Below are 19,371 nucleotides of genomic sequence, written 5' to 3'. Positions count from 1 at the left end.
TTGGTAAAATACATTTAGCAGTAAGCACTGGCAAACACTAGAAAATGGTAGAAATGTCTTGATGCCTTCAAAATAAATGACCAACAATACGTATTGCATGCTTCCTCTGGAAAATGGTGATTACTGGGCTGAACTCTGGGAAACTTAAGGGTATGTAGGATGAAAACTTAGAATTGCTCTACTAAGGTAGGGAGGGCAAAGTGAACACATCCTGCTACCACCAAAGCTTGGTGATGGGAGTGAATAGAATCAAATTTCATCTAATTCGCAGAGGGGTAGGTTTGGTGTGGTCCTGCCTCAAGGCATGTTCTCTGATGGTTCTAGGCAGCCTTGCAATTCAATTTTAAGTGTTTTGACCTTTGGTTTGGAACCTGAGACACTGCTAATTGTGCTCCTTTTGAAAGCTTTTTCGGAAAGTGTTATTTTAGCAAACGCTCAAGAGTTTTATCAAGAGAATGACTTATGAGGGTCTGTTCAGTCTGTTAAGATGGTAACTTTGGGTGGCACTCTTGCTGAATCCGATCACAGGTCCGACCTTCACAGTATTCATACGAAGGCACGATTCTAGTAGCAGAAGCTCCAAACTTTATGTTGGAATATAAATTTCAACCCCACAATGCCAAATCCGTGCAAACAAAGGTTGTGAATATGCATTTCAGATCATCTTACTGGTATACCATAACCGCCGTTAACAAAACTCTAAATAATAGGGAGCCTCATTGGATTGGAACAGCTCCCTTTCCGCTCACCACTGGCAGCTGGTATTGGTAAGAAGGAGCCAACTATTTAACAATATAAAGCCACCTCCAAGCTTTCAGGTTCTCTATTTCTACGCCGAGTCTGTTCTTCGATGGCTTCTATAGCTATAGTCTAATACAGTAAAAGTGGAAGTGAATGGTCGGAATAAACACCTCCTGCATAACCCATAAAGGCCTAAACCAATTCCACAGCCAAATCCAACTCTCCACACGAAGGCATGGAATGAAAGGGGGCATACATTTTAAAAAGCTTTTCGTCAATGAATTTTAGGCTAACTGTTGTTAACTGCAAAAGGGTTTGAACTTACACTTAATTGCATCATCATTTTATTTAGACTTGTTTTTTATGGTGTGGTAAAGAGTATGAACCATTCAAACGAAGCCTCATACACAAAAACTATCAAATACTTTTCTATAAAAAGTATAAAAGTTGACCCTTGAACAACGTGGGGGTTAGGTGTGCTGACCCCTTACACAGTAGCGAATCCATGTAACCAAAGAATTTATATGCCCATATGTTAACCCATGGAAACAGACAATAGTGCTGTAGGCCTGAGGGGGTGGGGGCGGGGTGGAGGGGTCAATAGGGGAAAAGGGGACATCTGTAATACTTTCAACATTAAAGATCTTTTTTTTTTTTAAATAAAGAAAATCTATAACTTTTGACTCCCCCAATAGCCTACTATTGACAGGAAGCCCTACTGAAGCCATAAACAGTCCATTAACACATATTTTATATGCTATATGTATTATATACTGTATTCTTATAATAAAGTTAGCTACAGAACAGAAAATGCTACGAAAACCAACCATAAGGAAGAGAAAATACATTTACATTATTTGCTGAAAAAAAATCCGTGTGTAAGTGGACCCACACAGTTTAAACCTGTGTTGTTAAAGGGCCAATTGTATAGCATCAAGGTGGCCAGTGTTCAAATCTGAGCCTCTTATAAATTTAATTTATGAGAAGAGAATGTTAAGTGCTATACATTCAATAAATTCATTTGTTCAATGAATATTCATTGAACACCTATTATGTGCCAAATACTGTTCCAGGCTCTGAAGTTATTTCCAAAAGCATGAAAGCTGGCACAGCCAGCTCAATTGTATTTTAAGTCAAATTGATTAGATATGTTCCATGGTCCATTGACCAGATACACCGGCCTTGCCAGTCATAGCGAGGATTGGAAAGAATATGCTGACTGATGGCCTTGGCTGTGTGTTAGTTATGATGCTTCAGAAGTCAGTTGAATTGCTATCTATGCAAGTGTCTGGGGGAAATAATTGAAAAACACATAGCTTGCCAGCCACTAACACTTGCTGAGCATGTGCGGGGCTTAGGGCATGTGGGGTGGGAACCTACAGGGGAAACAGGAGGCAGGAGCATCCCTGTATGAATTTTAGATGTTGCTCCATATAGCTTCTCTTCTGAAGTGGTTCTCCATTATTACATACAAGTATGTCTTGTTTAAGAAAATACAATCAATAGAAAAAAAATTTACAGAGCAATTCCATTAAAAATTGATCCACCTCATGTTTCTTTAAATTATATAGATAAATATACATATGTATAAATTATAAATACAAAATTATAAAATAAAAATTATATATATAAATGATGTTGGGCACAAAATATATGAAATAAATGTGTATATGTATATATATAAACATACAGTAAAATTCTGCCTTTCTTGTGACTGTCCCATTTTACAAAACCATAGATTACTTATTTTCCAATTTGCACAGGTGATCTGGGGCCATATTTACTGATTAATTTGAACCACGTTAGCATTCAGCCTGGTTGTATGTCAGTGTGATAATTTTTTTAAATTGTTCTTCAAACTCTGGACTTGAACCATTAATGAGGAGACATAATTGGACTTTAGTAGGGGAGCCTTGTAAATGTCTCAGCTGAAGACAGAGAAATGAATCTTAACTCGAACCTTTAAATTCTATAAAAGGTTTGGTCATGTCCTGATTAATTTTTCTTTTTTGCCTTTGAGCTCCTTTCTAACCGCTTTCTTACATGACATAAAAGACACTAGAGGTCATTTGCTCAAACAGTTAAAACCCAAGAGTAATAAAATTAAATACTTCATGTGTTACAGGAATGACTGGCATCAAAATAGCACTGCATATGGTTCAGTTTATACTGACAAGATGGCAGGATTCTCAGCTTTTGGTATAAAGGCTTCAAATGAGAATGTTTCCAAGGTTCCAGGGGATTCAAGATTTATCTTCTGTCACCTCTAGACCTTTGCAGAATTATAATGAGAAAGAAGAGTGCTGAAAATAAATAGATCCTATTTGTATATGGAACTAGCTCTGCATCGCAGGTGAGCAGAACAGCAGAACAGTTTCCTGACAGGACGGTTTCCTGACAGGACATGTTGGCAATAGCTCACAGTCATGCCTTTGCAGATATTTAAAACTGCTTTTGACTGCTCACATGAATAGAAAGCTACATTTTGAAAGGCCAATTCTGACTCTTGCTCAAATCTTGGTAATAAAACCGAATCAACATGTAACATGGAGGCACTCTCAGTCACCTCTATGAACTAAAACACTTCAACATGCCACAGAGAACCTGTTGAACCGAATCCATGCCCCTTCACTAGACTTCTTAGGTTTAACATCTGCTTTCTTCTCTATTTCACCAGCCTCCCTTTTTTATCCATCTGCAATAGTTGCTCCGCTTAAGCCTCGTTAGCCACTGTGTTTGTCATTCCAATCATCTGACTTAGGCCTTGCCTGGCTTTTGTGTTAACCATATAATAAATGGGCCCTAAAGAGTTAAAAGGAAAAGAATGATGCTCTTTTCCCCCTAGTCTTCCTAATCCCAGGCCCATATACCCCCTTGATCCTGCCCTGGAGCTGAAGCAATTCAAAGAGAGAAATCAAATCATGTACCCAACAGAGAAGAGCTGTTTTGTTTCCCAGGGCATAGTCATCTCTGTGAAACTTAGCCAGGAGCCAGTCTCTTCATTCCTCAAAGGAAAATACGCAACTCCACTGAGTAAAGGGTTATTTAAGAAGAGAACATCAGCCCGGCCAGCGTGGCTCAGTAGTTGAGTGTTGGTCTAGCATCCAGGAGATCGCGGTTCGATTCCCGGTCAGGGCACAGGCCCGGGTTGCGGGCTTGATCCCCAGCAGGGGGCGTGCGAGAGGCAGCCGATCCATGACTCTCTCATCAGTGGTGTCTCTCTCTCTCTCTCTCTCTCTCTCTCTCTCTCTCTCTCTCTCCCTTTTCCTTCCTCTCTCTGAAATCAATGAAGATATATCTTTTTTTAAAAGGAGAGAACACTAGAATTGTTCCCCATACTATGGTGTAGGTTTTAATCTAGATTTAGGATGAAGCATGAAAGTGCTAAACACAGTATGAAGCAAAGTGAACTCAGGGATAGACAGTAGAAATGGAATGAGTTCCAGAGGCAAGAGATAGTTTCAGACTGAGAGCAGAAGGCCATGTCGCCTAAGCAGCAGCGCAGGCAAAGAACTGAGAAAGTGACCTAGCTATTCCCGGATGAAGAATATCATCAGCAAGAAGAGAGCTGGTTCAAGGGTAAAACCACACTTTTGTAATATGTCTACAATTAGTGGCAACCAGGTATTTTTTCACAAAGTTAGTTTTAAGAATCTATTTCCTAAATTATTTCCACCAAATTTTAGTGAATCCCATCATTTGATATTGAATAGATATTTAACAAGTGACAACTTGTGACGGTCACTAACTGAAGAAGAGGAAAAGGGAAGTTTTCTAGAAATGATGACATTGAAAAGGATGCTTGGAGGTGCAACTTCTGGACGGCATCACTGAAAATACCTTCCCTCCATTTTCCCACCTATATGGCTCCCTTCCTTTCTCCAAAACTGGGTTCCTAATTTATGCTCACATCAGCATGACTTGAAAACATCATTTGTATGTAGGGGTGTGTTGTATAAATGTCTATATAAAGAAATATTGCCTCCCTTGTTAGAAACAAAATCCAGACCATCTGTGGATTTAGCACTGTGTGGAAAACCTCCTATTTGATGTGGATAGTAGTAAATCAAGGTGACATAATGCCAAGGCAAGTTGAAATTCAGGGGCTGGGTTTACTATGTGGCAGCCTCTCACCCCCAATGCCTTTTCCTTTTAGTGCTAAATCTTAGAAGACCTAAGTTTCATGGCTAAGAGGAGATGCAATCCCCTTAGTAGAGAAACTTAACCTATGGTCCATGGATGCAGAAGGACTTCAAGGACTTCTTGAATCCCTTGAAATGTATGACAAATATTGTCATATGTGCATTTTTTTTCTGAAAAGAAGATTCAGAGCTTTGATCAGATTCTCAAAGTGTTTAGTAGTGTCCCCTCCTCTGTACCCCACCGCGAAGAACCATTCCTCTCAGCATTAGGAGGCATTGAAAGATTTTCCGAAGAATGGTATGATCTGATTTGTGTTTTAGAATGATCACTGGTCAAAATAAGCAGGAGAGCCCAGAGTCCCTTTTACATTAGAAGAATAAATCTTAACACACAAAGTACACAGCCTATCTCCATTAAATCTGTGACGGAGTGGCACCCCCCAAAAGATCGAATTTCCAATTTCAGTTTGGCATTCAACTGTGATTGGAAACCACATTTTCCAAATGAGAATGAATATTTAAAGCTCGAAGCACAGCGTGGACATTATCCACTGGAGCTGCCCCTGATCATGTAGGGGAAAGAATACAGGCCTTCATCAGGGAGACACGGATTTATATTTTAGCTCTGCTATTTACTCCAGCTGTGTAACTCTACAAAACAGGGGTCATGATGATTACCTCAACACCACCGTTATGATAAGGGCTAAATAAAAACGATCCATAGCCGTCCAGCAGAGTACTTGACACATAATGGTCAATCATATTTACTGTCATTACTATTCCACCTCCATCGTCAGTCCCGCCTCACCTGCGCTCCAGATACATGTACGTGCAACTCTATCTTGGCCCGGTCCAAAACCTCTCTTACTTATCTGAGGCTCTTGACTCGATCCACACTTCCAGAAGGTAACCCTGTGTCTTCTGTATCCAAGAAAATTGAGATCAGCGAGACATGAACGCCGACGCTTGCCATTTCCTTTGGGAACTTGCCTTCTGTCTCAGGGAATGCACTGAACCCTTCAAAGCCTTTCCTTCCACCCGAGATCCTGAAACATTTCCCAGCGGAGCCTCATTCCAGTCACTACGTGCACTTGCATTCATTCTTCAAATCCTCATGACTTGATATCTTTCTCTAAGGCAGCGAATCTCCATCTTTGATGCACACTGGAATCCCCTGAGATCATCTGGAAAACGGCTGGGACCCGCCTTTGGAAATTCTGATCTATTGGCCTGAGGAGCAGTCTCGACACTGGGATTTGTAAAATGCCCAGGTAATTTTAATGTCCAGCCCAGGTGGAGAATCTCTAGTCTAAAGTCAGCAATGACCTTCTAAACTGCTTATTTTACTGCCTTTTATCAATTTTCATTCTACATGTTGATTCTGAAGCGTTTGACAATTTTTTAAAAATATATCTTTATTGATTTCAGAGAGAGGAAAGGAGAGGGAGGGAGAGAGAGATAGAAACATCAATGATGAGAGAGTCATTGATCGGCTGCCTCCTGCATGCCCCCTGCTGGGGACCGAGCCCGCAACCCGGGCATGTGCCCTGACCGGGTGTCAAACCCCAATCGCCTGGATCCTAGGTCCATGCTCAACCGCTGAGCCACACCCAGCCAGGCACATTTGACAGTTTTAGTCACTACTTCCAGCTGGAAAAGTCTCCTCCTTTGGCTTATGTGATAGCCTTTTCTTTTGATTCTTCTGTGCCATCTGGAGACCACCTCTTGTCTTCTACTTACTATTTAAAATTCCGATGTGTCTCAGGGTACTATATTTGGCTCTCTTTATTTCCAATTGTACATATTCTCGCTGGATGATCTCTTTTACTACCTGCTTCAAGCATCATCTATAGAAGAGGCCAACTACACACACACACACACACACACACACACACACACACACACACACACACACACACACCATTTTCTTGAATTCCAGATCTGAATTCAGAGCTGTGTATCTCTGCATAGTAGTTCTGGCAGTGGGCTCTAAAGGCAGACTTCCTCAGTTCCAATCCCACTCCTATTACTTAGTATCTCCGTGCCTCACTTTACTCATCTATAAAATGGGGTTAATAATAACCCCATCATAGCATTAGTAGAAAGATTAAATAACATTATCCATCTAAAGTGCCTAACTCAGTGCTTGTCCTTAATAAATATTAGGTATTTCTCTTATAACCACTATTATTGCTCCCTGAGCAGAGTACCTGATTCTGGCTTCTAGATTCCCATAGTACTTTACAAATATCACTATTATAACACCAATTATATTACACCACTGTTGCTGGTTTAAATCCACCTTCCTAACTGTACTCTGAATTCTTTGAGGGCAAACAGTGCTTCCTATTCCTCTATATATCTTTAGGTTTTAATGCAGAACTTGGCAAAGACAAGCAGGCCACAGAGGGGAAATAGATGCCATCTCTCGCCAACTCTAACTGACTGACAATGCTTGCACGGGATGCTGTGTTGATGAGAGTGAGGCTGAGTTTCACTCAACAAGAAAGAACACCATGATCTGATTAAGGATGTCTACCATGTGACAGGTGAAGGGAGCAGTAGCACAAGTGCCAAAGATATTCCATATCAGTTTTAGATGCTATATAAGTTTTTATGTACAAATGATACCAGCTGAAAGACACAAGTCAATGGGAACTGGTGCTAAATAACTTAGTTTTTTCCCTTATAGTCTAAGTTCTTTCTGGGCAGTCATTATAGATTTTTATTCTCGAGACTTGTGACAACTAGAAGTATAACATGCTCACAGCAGAAAATGCATTATAGATGATGAAATGCTGTTGAAATTTTCACTTTAAAGGCCTTGCTACATTATATTACACCTGCCATCTGTGATCTTTAGCACATAAACACAAACCTTGAGATTAAGAGTTCGTTTTTCAAGATTTTTGTAGGAACTGTTATCCAAGCTGATTAGACATAAGCAAACAATAGTTTATACTACTGCTAAATGCTTGAAATAAGAACCAAGAAATGTACTTTCCAAGTTTGGGCTTCTGTCTACTCCTTGAACCTACAAGTGATAATGCTGTTTGAGCACCGATGGGACGAAGCCTGGGACAAAGGGGGGGACATAATAGTTATGTGCGTTTATTTCAAGATGAATTTCATCCACCTAGCAAAGCATCTCAAACATAGTTGACACTAAATGAATGTTTGATGTATAAATGAGTAAATAAAAAAATGGATGGATGGATGGATGGATGGATGGATGGATGGAGGACAGATAGGCTTTCCTTCCAAGTAATTTTGGTACACACAGATTGGCAATTTTAAATTTCTTCCACCAGATGGCGATAATGTGAGATTTAGGCTTAGGTTGTAATAATGAAAAACCACCAACCAAACAAACAAAACCCATATTAGGAGAAAGAGAAGCACAAAAGAGCAGTTCAAGAAGGGAGAAATGAAATGTTTGTATCAGCTGTAGTATCCTGGGAGTCTATGATCTCGTGGGATTGTAACAGATCCTCACCATACATGCCTTTTATGCATGGGTGAGTTTTCATTCATAATTACTTTTCAGTAAAATAGCTAAGCTCAAAACTAATCTTATCAGCTGTGAAAATGATAAGGCAACTCTCATAACTAAAATTAGCCTTGGTTTATATATCCAGATATTTATATTTTCATTTGTCTTATACTGGTTTCTTAGTTTAATTAATGCCTCCCTTGGAAGTGAGGCTGCTTGGGAACAATTGCTAGCCGGTGTGCCTCCAGGAAATCCCCCCCTGCTATTAGACACCTGCCAAAAATCATGTACAATAAGCTTGCCTAAGGCTCATTCATCCTGTTAGTAAAGAATTGTGAGTAATATTAGATTAGTGCCCATCTCTTAATTTAAAAGCTTTTGAAAAATAAGAAAATCAGTATTAAAATCCAGCACTATGTGTGCACATGGGGGAGGGACGCCTCTTTCTTGGCAAATAATGATAAGAATATGAAGGTACTTTCAGGTGGAATTAAGCAAGTATTTCTTCTCATTAATATTTTCCCCAAACAAGCCCTGAATTGATGACACAGTAACTTCCCCCCAAAGTGGAGAAGAACAACCAGCCCCAGGAATATTTCCTTATAAATTATATAGGATATCATCTGCCCCTTTATAAAGATAACCAGAAAGGAAAGGCTTGCTAGACCTCCCTGTGAACCTTTGGTCACTGGAACATCAGAGGCTGGCAAGGTCGTTGGGGAAGGAAATGAAGGGAAACTAACATTTATTGAGTTCCTAAACACCTTCACACTTATGATCACAATTAAGCCTTATTACATCCTCATGATGTAGGTATGGGAGGCAGTGTAGCACAGCGAACAGTGGGAACTTTGGAGCCATGGACTTGATTTCCAATCCCAACTCTCACCACTTCTTAGCTGCAGAGACTCTGGCAAGTTCTTCCTCCCCAATGTTCAATTACATTGTCTATAACCTGGGGATGATACCCCATACCTCCTAAAGTGTTTACGAAGAACTAATATAAAGCACCTGCAGAGTCCTGGAACAGAGCAGGCACTATGCAAGATTTATTATTATTATTATTACTTTTATTTTTATTATTGTGACTATGGTATTGACAATGATGACGATGATGATGATGTCAATTTTGCAGATGAGATACAGGCCCAGAGAGCTACAGTAACTTGCTCCAGGCTGCACAGCCAGTAAGACTGAAAGGCATCTAGCACAGGGTCTGGCACTATAGTAGGTGCCCAATCAACATGTTTGCTTTCTTCCTTCCTGACTTAAAACTCATTGGTATTCTGAGTCAGGCTCACCCAGCTAGGCTGACTCAGGATGCTACCACTGACACATACTTGTGAAAATTAAGAGCATTTTCTTTTACTCATAGGTAGTAAGTATGTGGAATAAAACAGCAAAGACCTCACAAACAAGATGATCACTGGGTCAAAAGTTTTGCCTGATGTAGGATAATTCACTTCTCTCCAAAAGAGGTACATATTTCTCTCCTAGGTCTCTATAAAAATCAGCACATCACTGGCAGATCAGATTCCGAGTATCCAGACTTTGACCTCCTGGATCTTTATGCTTTAGTCTACCTGCCAGCGCACTGAAGGATGGTGCTAGCTAAAAACTTAAATAGGCTGAAAATGTGTTTATATCAGTACATGGATGATGGATTCAGATTTGTGTCCACGGCTTTTTCCTAGTCTCACTCTGCACATTCTACCTGGGTAATGTCCCCAACCCCCAGGCATCTCCTACTGTAAGACACTGATGAACTCAGGTCTACTTACATCAACAGGCCGCGTCCCTCCCGAACTCTAGCCACACACTTCCAACCGCCTGATGGGAAAACCCACCTGGATGTCACTCACGTATTTTAAACTTAACATGCCCAGAGAAAAACCCGTTCTCTTCCCTTCAAACGCCCTCCCCCATGTCCCTTGTCTTGGTAAAATGATCGCCACCCTCCCAGTTTCCCAAACTTGAAATTTCGAGTCATCCTTCACTCTATTGTCTCTTTCACCCTTGACAAGGAATCAATGACCAAGTCCTATCAATGCCGCCACACTAATATCTCTTGAATATGTTTCTCCACCTCCACTGGTATTGCCAGAGTTCAGACCCCCTTAGCCTGGGCGGATTTGGCAGCTTCACAAATTGTCTCCCTTTGTCAAATTTTCCGTGATTGCGGTCGATCTTCTACACCGCTGCTTACACATCTAAAATTCTTTTCTACACTTCTCATCCTAAACATTATAATTCATCATGAAACTATCACTTAAAAGCTTTTTTTAATGCTTAAAGGAAAAAAGAAACTCTTAAATTGGGGAAACACTAATCAGAAAGAATATATGCACCCCGATGTTCATAGTAGCACAATTTACAACAGCTAAGGTCTGGAAACAGCCCGAGTGCCCATCGGTAGATGAGTGGATAAAAAGCTGTGGGACATTCACACCATGGAATACTACGCAGCTGTAAAAAAGAAGGATCTCGTACTCTTTGGGACAGCATGGATGGACCTGGAGAATATTTCGCTAAGCGAAATAAGCCAGGTAGAGAAAGACAAACATCACATGATCCTGCTTATACGTGGAATCTAAAGAACTTAATAAACTGATGAACAGAATAGATTCAATGACATGGAAGCATGGATGAGACTGACGAATGTCAGAGGGATGGAGGAGGGCGGGTGGGTGGAGGGGGAGAGAGTAACCAAAGAATTTATATGCATATATGCACAATCCAAGGACACGGATAATGGGTGGGGAGAGGGACTGGGGAGGGGGTGGGACGAGGTGGAACAGGTCACTGGGGAGAAAAAGAGACATCTGTAATATTTTAAACAAAAATAAATTTTAAAAAAATTGGGCATGCAAGACTTTCCACCATCTGGCCCAATGTAGCTTACTCTTGCCATATTGAAATTTTCACTGTTCCAGGCCTTCCCACAGCTTTATGCTTCTGCACCGGCAAGTCTACCCTCTTGGAATGTCCTTTTCCTTCTGAGCTCTTCTTCACATTTTAAGACCTAGATCAAATACCACCTTTCTACAGACCCCAGTTCCTATGTTCTTCCATAGCACTTTACTTATGTGTAGAAGTACTTACTGCATTCAATCGCAACCGTTTGCTTGATGTCTATTTTCTTCAGCACATTATGAGTTTCAAGCAGAAACCCTCACAGTCATCTCCATGCCCTGCATCTAACTCAAGGCCTGACACACAGCAAGTGTTAAATGAAAGATAACTGAATAATAGGTTATTTGAAAGGAAGTTGGGATGGCATCATAGAAGATAAACTTCTCTCTTCCCAAAATTCACTTTGATAGCAATGCACAGAAACAAAATCTGAGGCTGGCTAGCTGCTTATACTGACTCAGTACAAAATTGCTTATATTTTTAGAACTGTCACTAGAAGTGTATTCTTACGTTTTGAAAAATTTATCTTTATTGTTAAAAGTATTACAGATGTCCCCTTTTTTCCCCATTGATCCCCTCCATCCTTCACCTGCCCCACCCTCCTCCAGGCCTTCAGCACACTATTGTCTGTGTCCATGGGCTATGCATATACGCATGTAAATTCTTAGGTTAATCTCGCCCTAACCCCCAGCCCCACCCCCTTTCCTCTGAGATCCCTCAGTCTGTTCCATGTTTCTATGTCTCTGGATCTATTTTGTTCATTGGTTTATTCTGCTCATTAGATTCCACATAAACTCAAAACACATTAGCTCAAGCACTCTATACTCCAATCCTATAACCTACAACTCACAACTGTAAGGTCATATTCCTTAAAGACAAACTTATAGGGAAATATTTTAACGGGAACCACACATTTCTTAAAGCACAATAGAGCCAAAGAAAATTCCCATAGGAAAACATTTCCCAACTGCCAGGTAGGCAGAAGAATAAAATTATTTTGTAACAAATTTACACTGTCTATAGCTGAATCGATAGGGAAGATTAAAATGAATTACTTGAAAAAACAGATATAAAACTTTTACCAATTATGTTAAGAACTAAAAATAGTTCATATAAACAACATTTAATGTATATTTAAATACTAGCATGAATGCCTTAAATCTTTAACTCAGTTTAAAGTTTCTCTAATATGAAATCCCAATACTCATTAGGACACAGTAGTTTTCATTTGTAATTACTACCTTTTACATGATCTGGGGTAGTACCTGATAATTTGCATTTCCAACGAGGTTGTGGGTGATGCTGTTGCTGCGGGCCCAGATTACACACTTTGAGAATGACAGATCTAGATGATTAAATCTCTTATTCTATTTTTTTATTTAATCCTCACCTGAGGATATTTTTTCCATTGCTTTTCAGAGAGAGAGAGAAAAACACTGATGTGAGAGAGTCACATCCATTAGTTGCTTCCTGCATGCACCCGACCAGGGCTGGGGATCAAGCCTGCAACCGAGGTATGTGCCCTTAGCTAGAATCAAATCTGGGACCCTTCAGTCTGCAGGCCAGTGCTCTAATCACTGAGCCAAACTGGCCAGGGCTCAAATCTCTTATTCTTTTTTTTTTTTTTAAATGTAACAGCCTGGCTGGGTGTGGCTCAGCAGTTGAGCGTCAACCTAGGATCCAGGAGATCGGGGTTCGATTCCCAGTCAGGGCACAGGCCCCTGTTGTGGGATTGATGCCCAGTAGGGGGCGTGCAGGAGGCATGATCAATGACTCTCATCATTGATGTTCCTCTCTCTCTCCCTCTCCCTTCCTCTCTCTGAAATCAATAAAGATATATTTTAAAAAAAGGTAACGTGTGCCAATGTCAGTATCTTTTTTCTATGTATTTAAAAGAGCATCTAATACTGCTTATCTATCCATTGAAAAGAAATAAGGAACTCATATTTCTATCTAGCTGTTTTCTATTTGCTAGAAACTTTCTGGTCAGTCCATAATGGAAGACCCAAGGCTGTCCAAAGGATCTGCTCCACAGTATGGCTGTGGCAGGAAGCGTTCTGCCAAATTCCTACTTTCCCTTCAGACTGTGCTGCCCAACATTTCAGCGCTCTGGGAACAGACTCTCTGGACACCTGTTTGGTGGTTTCCACAAATCTTTCCAAAGCTATTTTGGAAGCCAAATCTTCATTTGAGAATTTCATCCCATACAGGCAATGGCTTGAAAAGCACTTCGCTGTTAACTTTTCATCTTACTATAAATTATTTATCCTTCAGTCCATAAATGGCTATTTGTGGGATTAGACAAATTTCAAATGCTCTGATAAGAGGATTGCTGTCTCCAAATTCACGCATAATCCGTAAAAAGCACATGTGCCCTACAACCTCAGCTGGGCTGGCATCTGACGGAGATTCCCTGAGCATATGCAAGCAGCTCGGATTCTTAACCGGTTCACATCAGCAAATTCGTTTTGGAAACATAAGTCTGTGCATACAGGCAGGGCCCGGTGAGAAATCATATTGGTTACAGAAATGCAATAAAAACCTACCCTGAGTAGATTTCTCCGCGTCTTTCCTCTTCTTACTCTGGCTGTTGAAATTCCCCCTCAGCTCTTGGTTATACTCCTGCAGAGTCTCTCTGGAGTTGTATGACTGCCTCGGTTTCCTCCCGTCTTCGCTCTCGTCGGAAGAGCTGGTGTAGGCCAGGTCTATCTCATGCTTGACTTTGGGCAGAGGCTGGTAGGGTTTGCAGTCCGTTTGCTCCATGTCTGATTAAGCTAGCTCAGTTTCATGAAAGAAAGCAAACATGGAGAGGAAGTCCTTTAATGTGAGCAGGCCTGAAAGAGAGAGGGGGAAAAACACAAGCTGTCTTAGATTTGTCCTTTCGCGAGGAAATGCATCTGGCAGATTCACAATTGGTCCTGATCATACTATCAAAGGAGGCAAGCAAGAGACAAACTGGATGACATGAAGCTGCCGGAGGCAATAATAACACCGAGTTACATGCCTACATTGTCAAGCATTTAGGATTAGGCTGGAGGTTGCAGCATCAGAAAATACTCAAAGGTAAATGAGAGTCCGACTTCAAAAATATTTGTACTGGAATGCAAATAAAAGGCCAACATTGCTTTATGGTGTGTCTGTGTGTTTCAAGTCAGGGGTTTGATTAAAAAACACACCATTTGAAAGTGGCCAGGAGTACAAATATTTAACCCAGCACAGCCCACAGTTGAAATGAAAGCCTGTAAGAGAACTGCGTTCTGAAAAAAAAACACTTTCTTGCCTCTGGTTTAATATTGCATTTAAGACAGAGGCTCTGAGGAAGGGAAGGATTCTGAGTGAGAGGAGCTCATGAAATAGTGTCCTTGAGGGGCACTGAGCTCTTTGTGTTCATATTGTGGCTTTTGAGCCTCGGGCTCGGAGAGCATTTTTAATGAGTTAGGTGGCGGTAAATTCTTGCTCTTCATGGTTGCAAGAAGATGTAAACAACACTTGTGGTGGGTACCCTGGTATAGGAGCAGCAGGGTGTAAATCGGGTTTAGAAAGACAAATTTTAAACTTCAGGCTAAATCCCTGGAAGAGGCCCCATTCCCCACAGAACGCTGGGCTGGGAGCCACTGAGGTTCGGAGGACAAGTCAAGCCATTATCTGCCTGATGCAGACCTGAGAGCCTCAAGAAGATCAAGTGCCATCTGAGATGTCAAAGTCATCTGAAAAGTGTAAAGCCCTGGAAAAAATGTGCTTACTTTCCATTCTTGACATTATTCGATCATGACATTCATCCACTGCTGCGACTTTGCAACTTGGTCCCTTTATATAATGTTAAAAAAAAAATCTAGGCCCGGCCGGGCGTGGCTCAGAGGTTGAGCATTGACCTAGGATCCAGGAGATTGGGGTTCGATTCCTGGTCAGGGTACAGGCCCCGGTTGTGGGTTCGATCCCCAGCAGGGGGCGTGCAGGAGGCAGCCGGTCAGTGACTCATCAGTGATGTTTCTCCCTCTCTTTCCCTCTCTCTGAAATCAATAAAGATATATTTTAAAGAAGAACAAAACAAAAAAACACCACCACCCCCCTAGGTTGAACACCAATAACTTCATTATTTTATTTTGCAGTGAAATAAACTCCTTTCTTCTTCTTTAGCTTCTTACCAGGTGTATTTTTCAAAGAAATCTATGGACATCTAGATGGTGGCTCCCGTATTATGCGGAGTGCCTCACTTTTTGAAATTCTGACTGCATGTATAGCAAACACACACGGGCAAAAACACTCAATAAAGCTCACGGACTGACCGATATGCACTCAGTGGTACCTAATGCTTTGTAGTATGAACAAAGTTTCATAAGTCAAAGTCTCATTTCCCTAATGTAATATTAAGGTCCTTGAAGGCAGAATTTGAGTCTCATACGTTTTGATGTCCCCCATAGCACTTAGCACTACTCTAGGCACATACACAGTAGAAACTATTTAACTCCTGAATGTACAGATTCTATAAATGGTCTACAGAGAAACCTACTTTGCTTTGAAATGATATCAAAGACGAGCATACTTAGAGAGAAAGCAGGTAACTTACTGCAAATGAATAGATACTGATGACTCAACAGCAATCAAACCTCATGCTAACTCATGGCTCCACATACTGTCTAAATTCTCATTACTCCCGAATTTATAGCTCCAGCATCGGTCTCACCCGTTAGCTGCGGACTTGAACATCCAGCTCAGTATCTCCCCTTGGATATCTCGAAGGCATCTCAAACTTCTTAGGATGCTCAAAACTGAGCTCCCGATCCCCACCCGCTCCCAGACATGCTCCTCTCACAGTCTTCTCCATGTTGTGAATGGCAACTCCATTCTTCTGCTTGTTCAGGCCGCAGAACGTGCAGTCACCCTGGACTCCTGTCTTTCGCATCCCACATGCAGTCCATTAGTAGAGCCCAACGGTGTATCCAGAGTCCAATGACCCCTCTCCACCGCTCTGTTGCTACACCGGTTCAAGCCACCACCTCCCACCCGGAGTAATGCAACAGCCTGCAATCCATCCGCTGTCTATTCCATCTGTCCCTTCTAGCACATTCCCCACACTACAGCCAGGATGAAGCTTTCAAAATCTAAGTCCTGCTTCCTTCAAAACCAAAGCCAAAATCTTACAATGGCCTATCAGGCCCCTACAGGGTCCCCCTCGACCTGAGGTAGCCTGACCTAACCTCTGCAGACGCAGCCCGTGGTCATTTCCCTGCCCCCTGCCCTCCACATGCACTAGGCTTCTTGCTGTTTCGGAAAAGAACAGGCATGTTTCCACCTCAGGGCCTTTGCAACCTCCCGTTGTAAACCAGCAAAAAAATGTCACTTCTTGTCTTCCTCCCCGTCTTTCAGAGCACTTGCCACCAGACGACACCATATATTTTGATTATTTGTTTATTGCAGGCCATCTGTCTCTCCCCACTAAAATGTAAGCTGCAGGGACGGTAGGTGCCTTCCTCTGCCCTGTTCATTGCTGCAGCCCCAGAATAAGCACGGTGCTTGTGTGGCATAGAGGAGGCATTTGAATAATACTTATTGAATGAGTTGAGTACAAATTGCCAGGCACTCAGAGGAGGGGCTAAAGAGAATGTAATAAGGGAGAGGCCACATTCTCTGCCCAAGAAGCTCACAGCTCACGCAAGTGACAGATAATTCGACTGCAAGGACTCTTACAAAGAAAGACAAAGGCCTGTTGGAGCACCAGAGATGAGAGGACTGTCCTTGATTTGCCCATTGGCTCAACACTAACGACACCGCCACAACCACTGAAATTCCACTCAGCACCTACCTTATAGGACCAGTTTTAATAGCTTTGCTTTTAGGATCCCGGTGCATGCTGCTCAGAAGGTACACAGTTACGTGGGCGCCCAGAGCAGGTGTCCCTGAGTTGTGCCACCCTGGCACGCACGTTATTTCCAGCTAAAATCCATTAAGGCCCAACAAGCTCAGGAACAGTTTTTCATTTCTTCTTTCTCTTAAAGAGACTCGGATAGAAAATCCTGCTTTAGAAAGGGAGCCTGGACTTGGCCTCCAAGGCTGTCAGGCTAGAGACCCGGGGCCTGGTGTCCCATCGTTTCTGAGTTGCCATGTGCTCCCTTTCTCCTGGGATACCTGGGAGGCAGCCACCAGCTACCCATAGCAGGCTTCCAGGGATGCATGTTTGCAGCTGAGGGTTGTACTCTCGCCCTTTAAATAATAAGATTCATCTAAGTTCACTTCAGCTAACACATACATAGGGTTCTTTGTTCATGAAAAAATGAAAGTTTACCAAGTAGGAGTGGAGAGCTGTTTTTCCGCATAAGGACATCGGTAATACGAAAATACCAGCCGAGGGCCCTATACTTAAAAATTACTTGAAATGCTTTCTGTTCTAATATAGAGATAAATAGATACCATTTTATTTTCTGAAGCACACTTCCCATCTCTCACCGGCTTTTTCAATCAAACCTTTAGTTTCACTCTGACTGGGATTAACATGGTAAAGTTATAGCCAAAATAACACTCGCTCTTAAGCCTCACTTGATTATGAATTTATTTATACTTATCTAAACTGTACTCAAAACTAACCATTTAAATTTAAAAAGGAAAAACTTCTCACTTCTAATGACTAATGTTGAGTGTTGGCATCTATGATTTATCATGTTCAAATCACCCTTATTTTTTCTGTATGGAAATCTAGAAATTCTCTTTTCCTTCAGTGTGTTTATTTGCAACGAGAGAGAGGGAGATTGATTCCTACGGCCCTTTCAAACCATTCTTGAAGGTCTAAATACAGCTATTCACAGCTATACATCAGCCAGAGGATTGTAAGACCTACTGAAGGTTACTGAGTGTCCTTGGAAGCAACCTTCCTTTAAAATGCAACATTGGTATAAGCCAAGAAAAAATAATCCTTCCTTACACCCTGACCCTCAACCACAACTTCTTGCCTTAAAATTTGTGTCACTTGGACCTAGAAGACAGAGGACTCCTCCCAGGTCTCTTTAGGCACATGATATGAAGGCACAGGCAACTCTGTGTGCCTAGACCTGTGAAGGTAGGGAACTGTGATTATTTGCTGAAGTCTTCAGAGGCAGAGCTTGAAATCATTAAGAAAAATATTAATATTAATAATCTAACAAAGTTTAAGCGCACAATGATTCTGAAAAGATGCTGTTCCAAATACTCTCAGGTAAAAGGCTCATATTGTTTAATTGACTTTTTTGCATTCAGTGCCCAACCTGGCATCCTGGAGGTCCATTGACAGGCAAATGTTATTTAGATATGGTGACGATATGGTCAACTCACAGAAAAGCCATCATTTTTATTTCTCTATATTTTGATAATAATAAGCTTTTTAAAAGTTTTGTTTCATTTTTTATCTTTTTCAACTACAGTTTCTATTCAATATTATTTTGCATTAGTTTCACGTGTACAGCATGGTAGTTAGATCATCATATATTTTACAAAGTGATCTCCCCAATATTCCTAGTGACCCACCTTACACCATACATAGTTATCTCGTTTCCTATGCTGTACTTACATTCCCCTATTTTGTAACTACCAATTTGTAATTCTCAATCCCTTCGCCTTTTTCACCCAGTCCTCCAACTCCCCTCCCCTCTGGCAACCATCAGTCTGTTCTCTGTATCTATGAGTCTGTTCGTTTTGTTTACATTGTTGTTTAGCTTCCACATATAAGTGAAATCATATGGTATTTGTCTTTCTTTGACTGGCTTATTTGACTTAGTATAATGCCCTCCAGGTCCATCCATGCTGTTGCAAATGGTGTAAGATTTTATTCCTTTTTCTGGCAGAGCAATATTAGCAATGGCCCTCTCTTAATGGCCTTAGGTACATCACCTTCCCTCTTTCAGGGCCTCTAATTTCTATAAATGTAATAAAGAGATTAGATTATCTCAAAGAGATCTTCCAGCTCTAAAATCCCACAATTGTATATGAAATTGAAGTATTATTATTATTATTTAAATATATCTTTATTGATTTCAGAAAGAGGAAGGGAGAGGGAGAGAGAGAGAACCATCAATGATGAGAGTCATGGATCGGCTGCCTCCTGCACGCCCCCTG

At 41.3% G+C, this 19,371-nt stretch overlaps 1 protein-coding gene across 1 annotated transcript in view; it reads right to left on the bottom strand.

The window, feature by feature from the left end:
• The window catches only part of TENM1 (teneurin transmembrane protein 1), a 711,536-nt gene that overhangs the window by 483,660 nt on the left and 208,505 nt on the right, over positions 1–19,371 (bottom strand). Inside the window, exon 4 of the mRNA XM_081125839.1 lies at positions 13,836–14,123. Within this exon, the coding sequence (XP_080981965.1) occupies positions 13,836–14,052 (217 nt within the window). The 5' untranslated portion in view covers positions 14,053–14,123. The remainder of the gene's footprint in view (positions 1–13,835; positions 14,124–19,371) is intronic.

Source organism: Miniopterus schreibersii (assembly GCF_964146895.1).
Source record: "Miniopterus schreibersii genome assembly, chromosome: X".
Lineage (NCBI taxonomy): Eukaryota > Metazoa > Chordata > Mammalia > Chiroptera > Miniopteridae > Miniopterus > Miniopterus schreibersii.
Note: the sequence above shows the minus strand (reverse complement) of the source record. Positions and strands in the feature narration are given on the sequence as shown.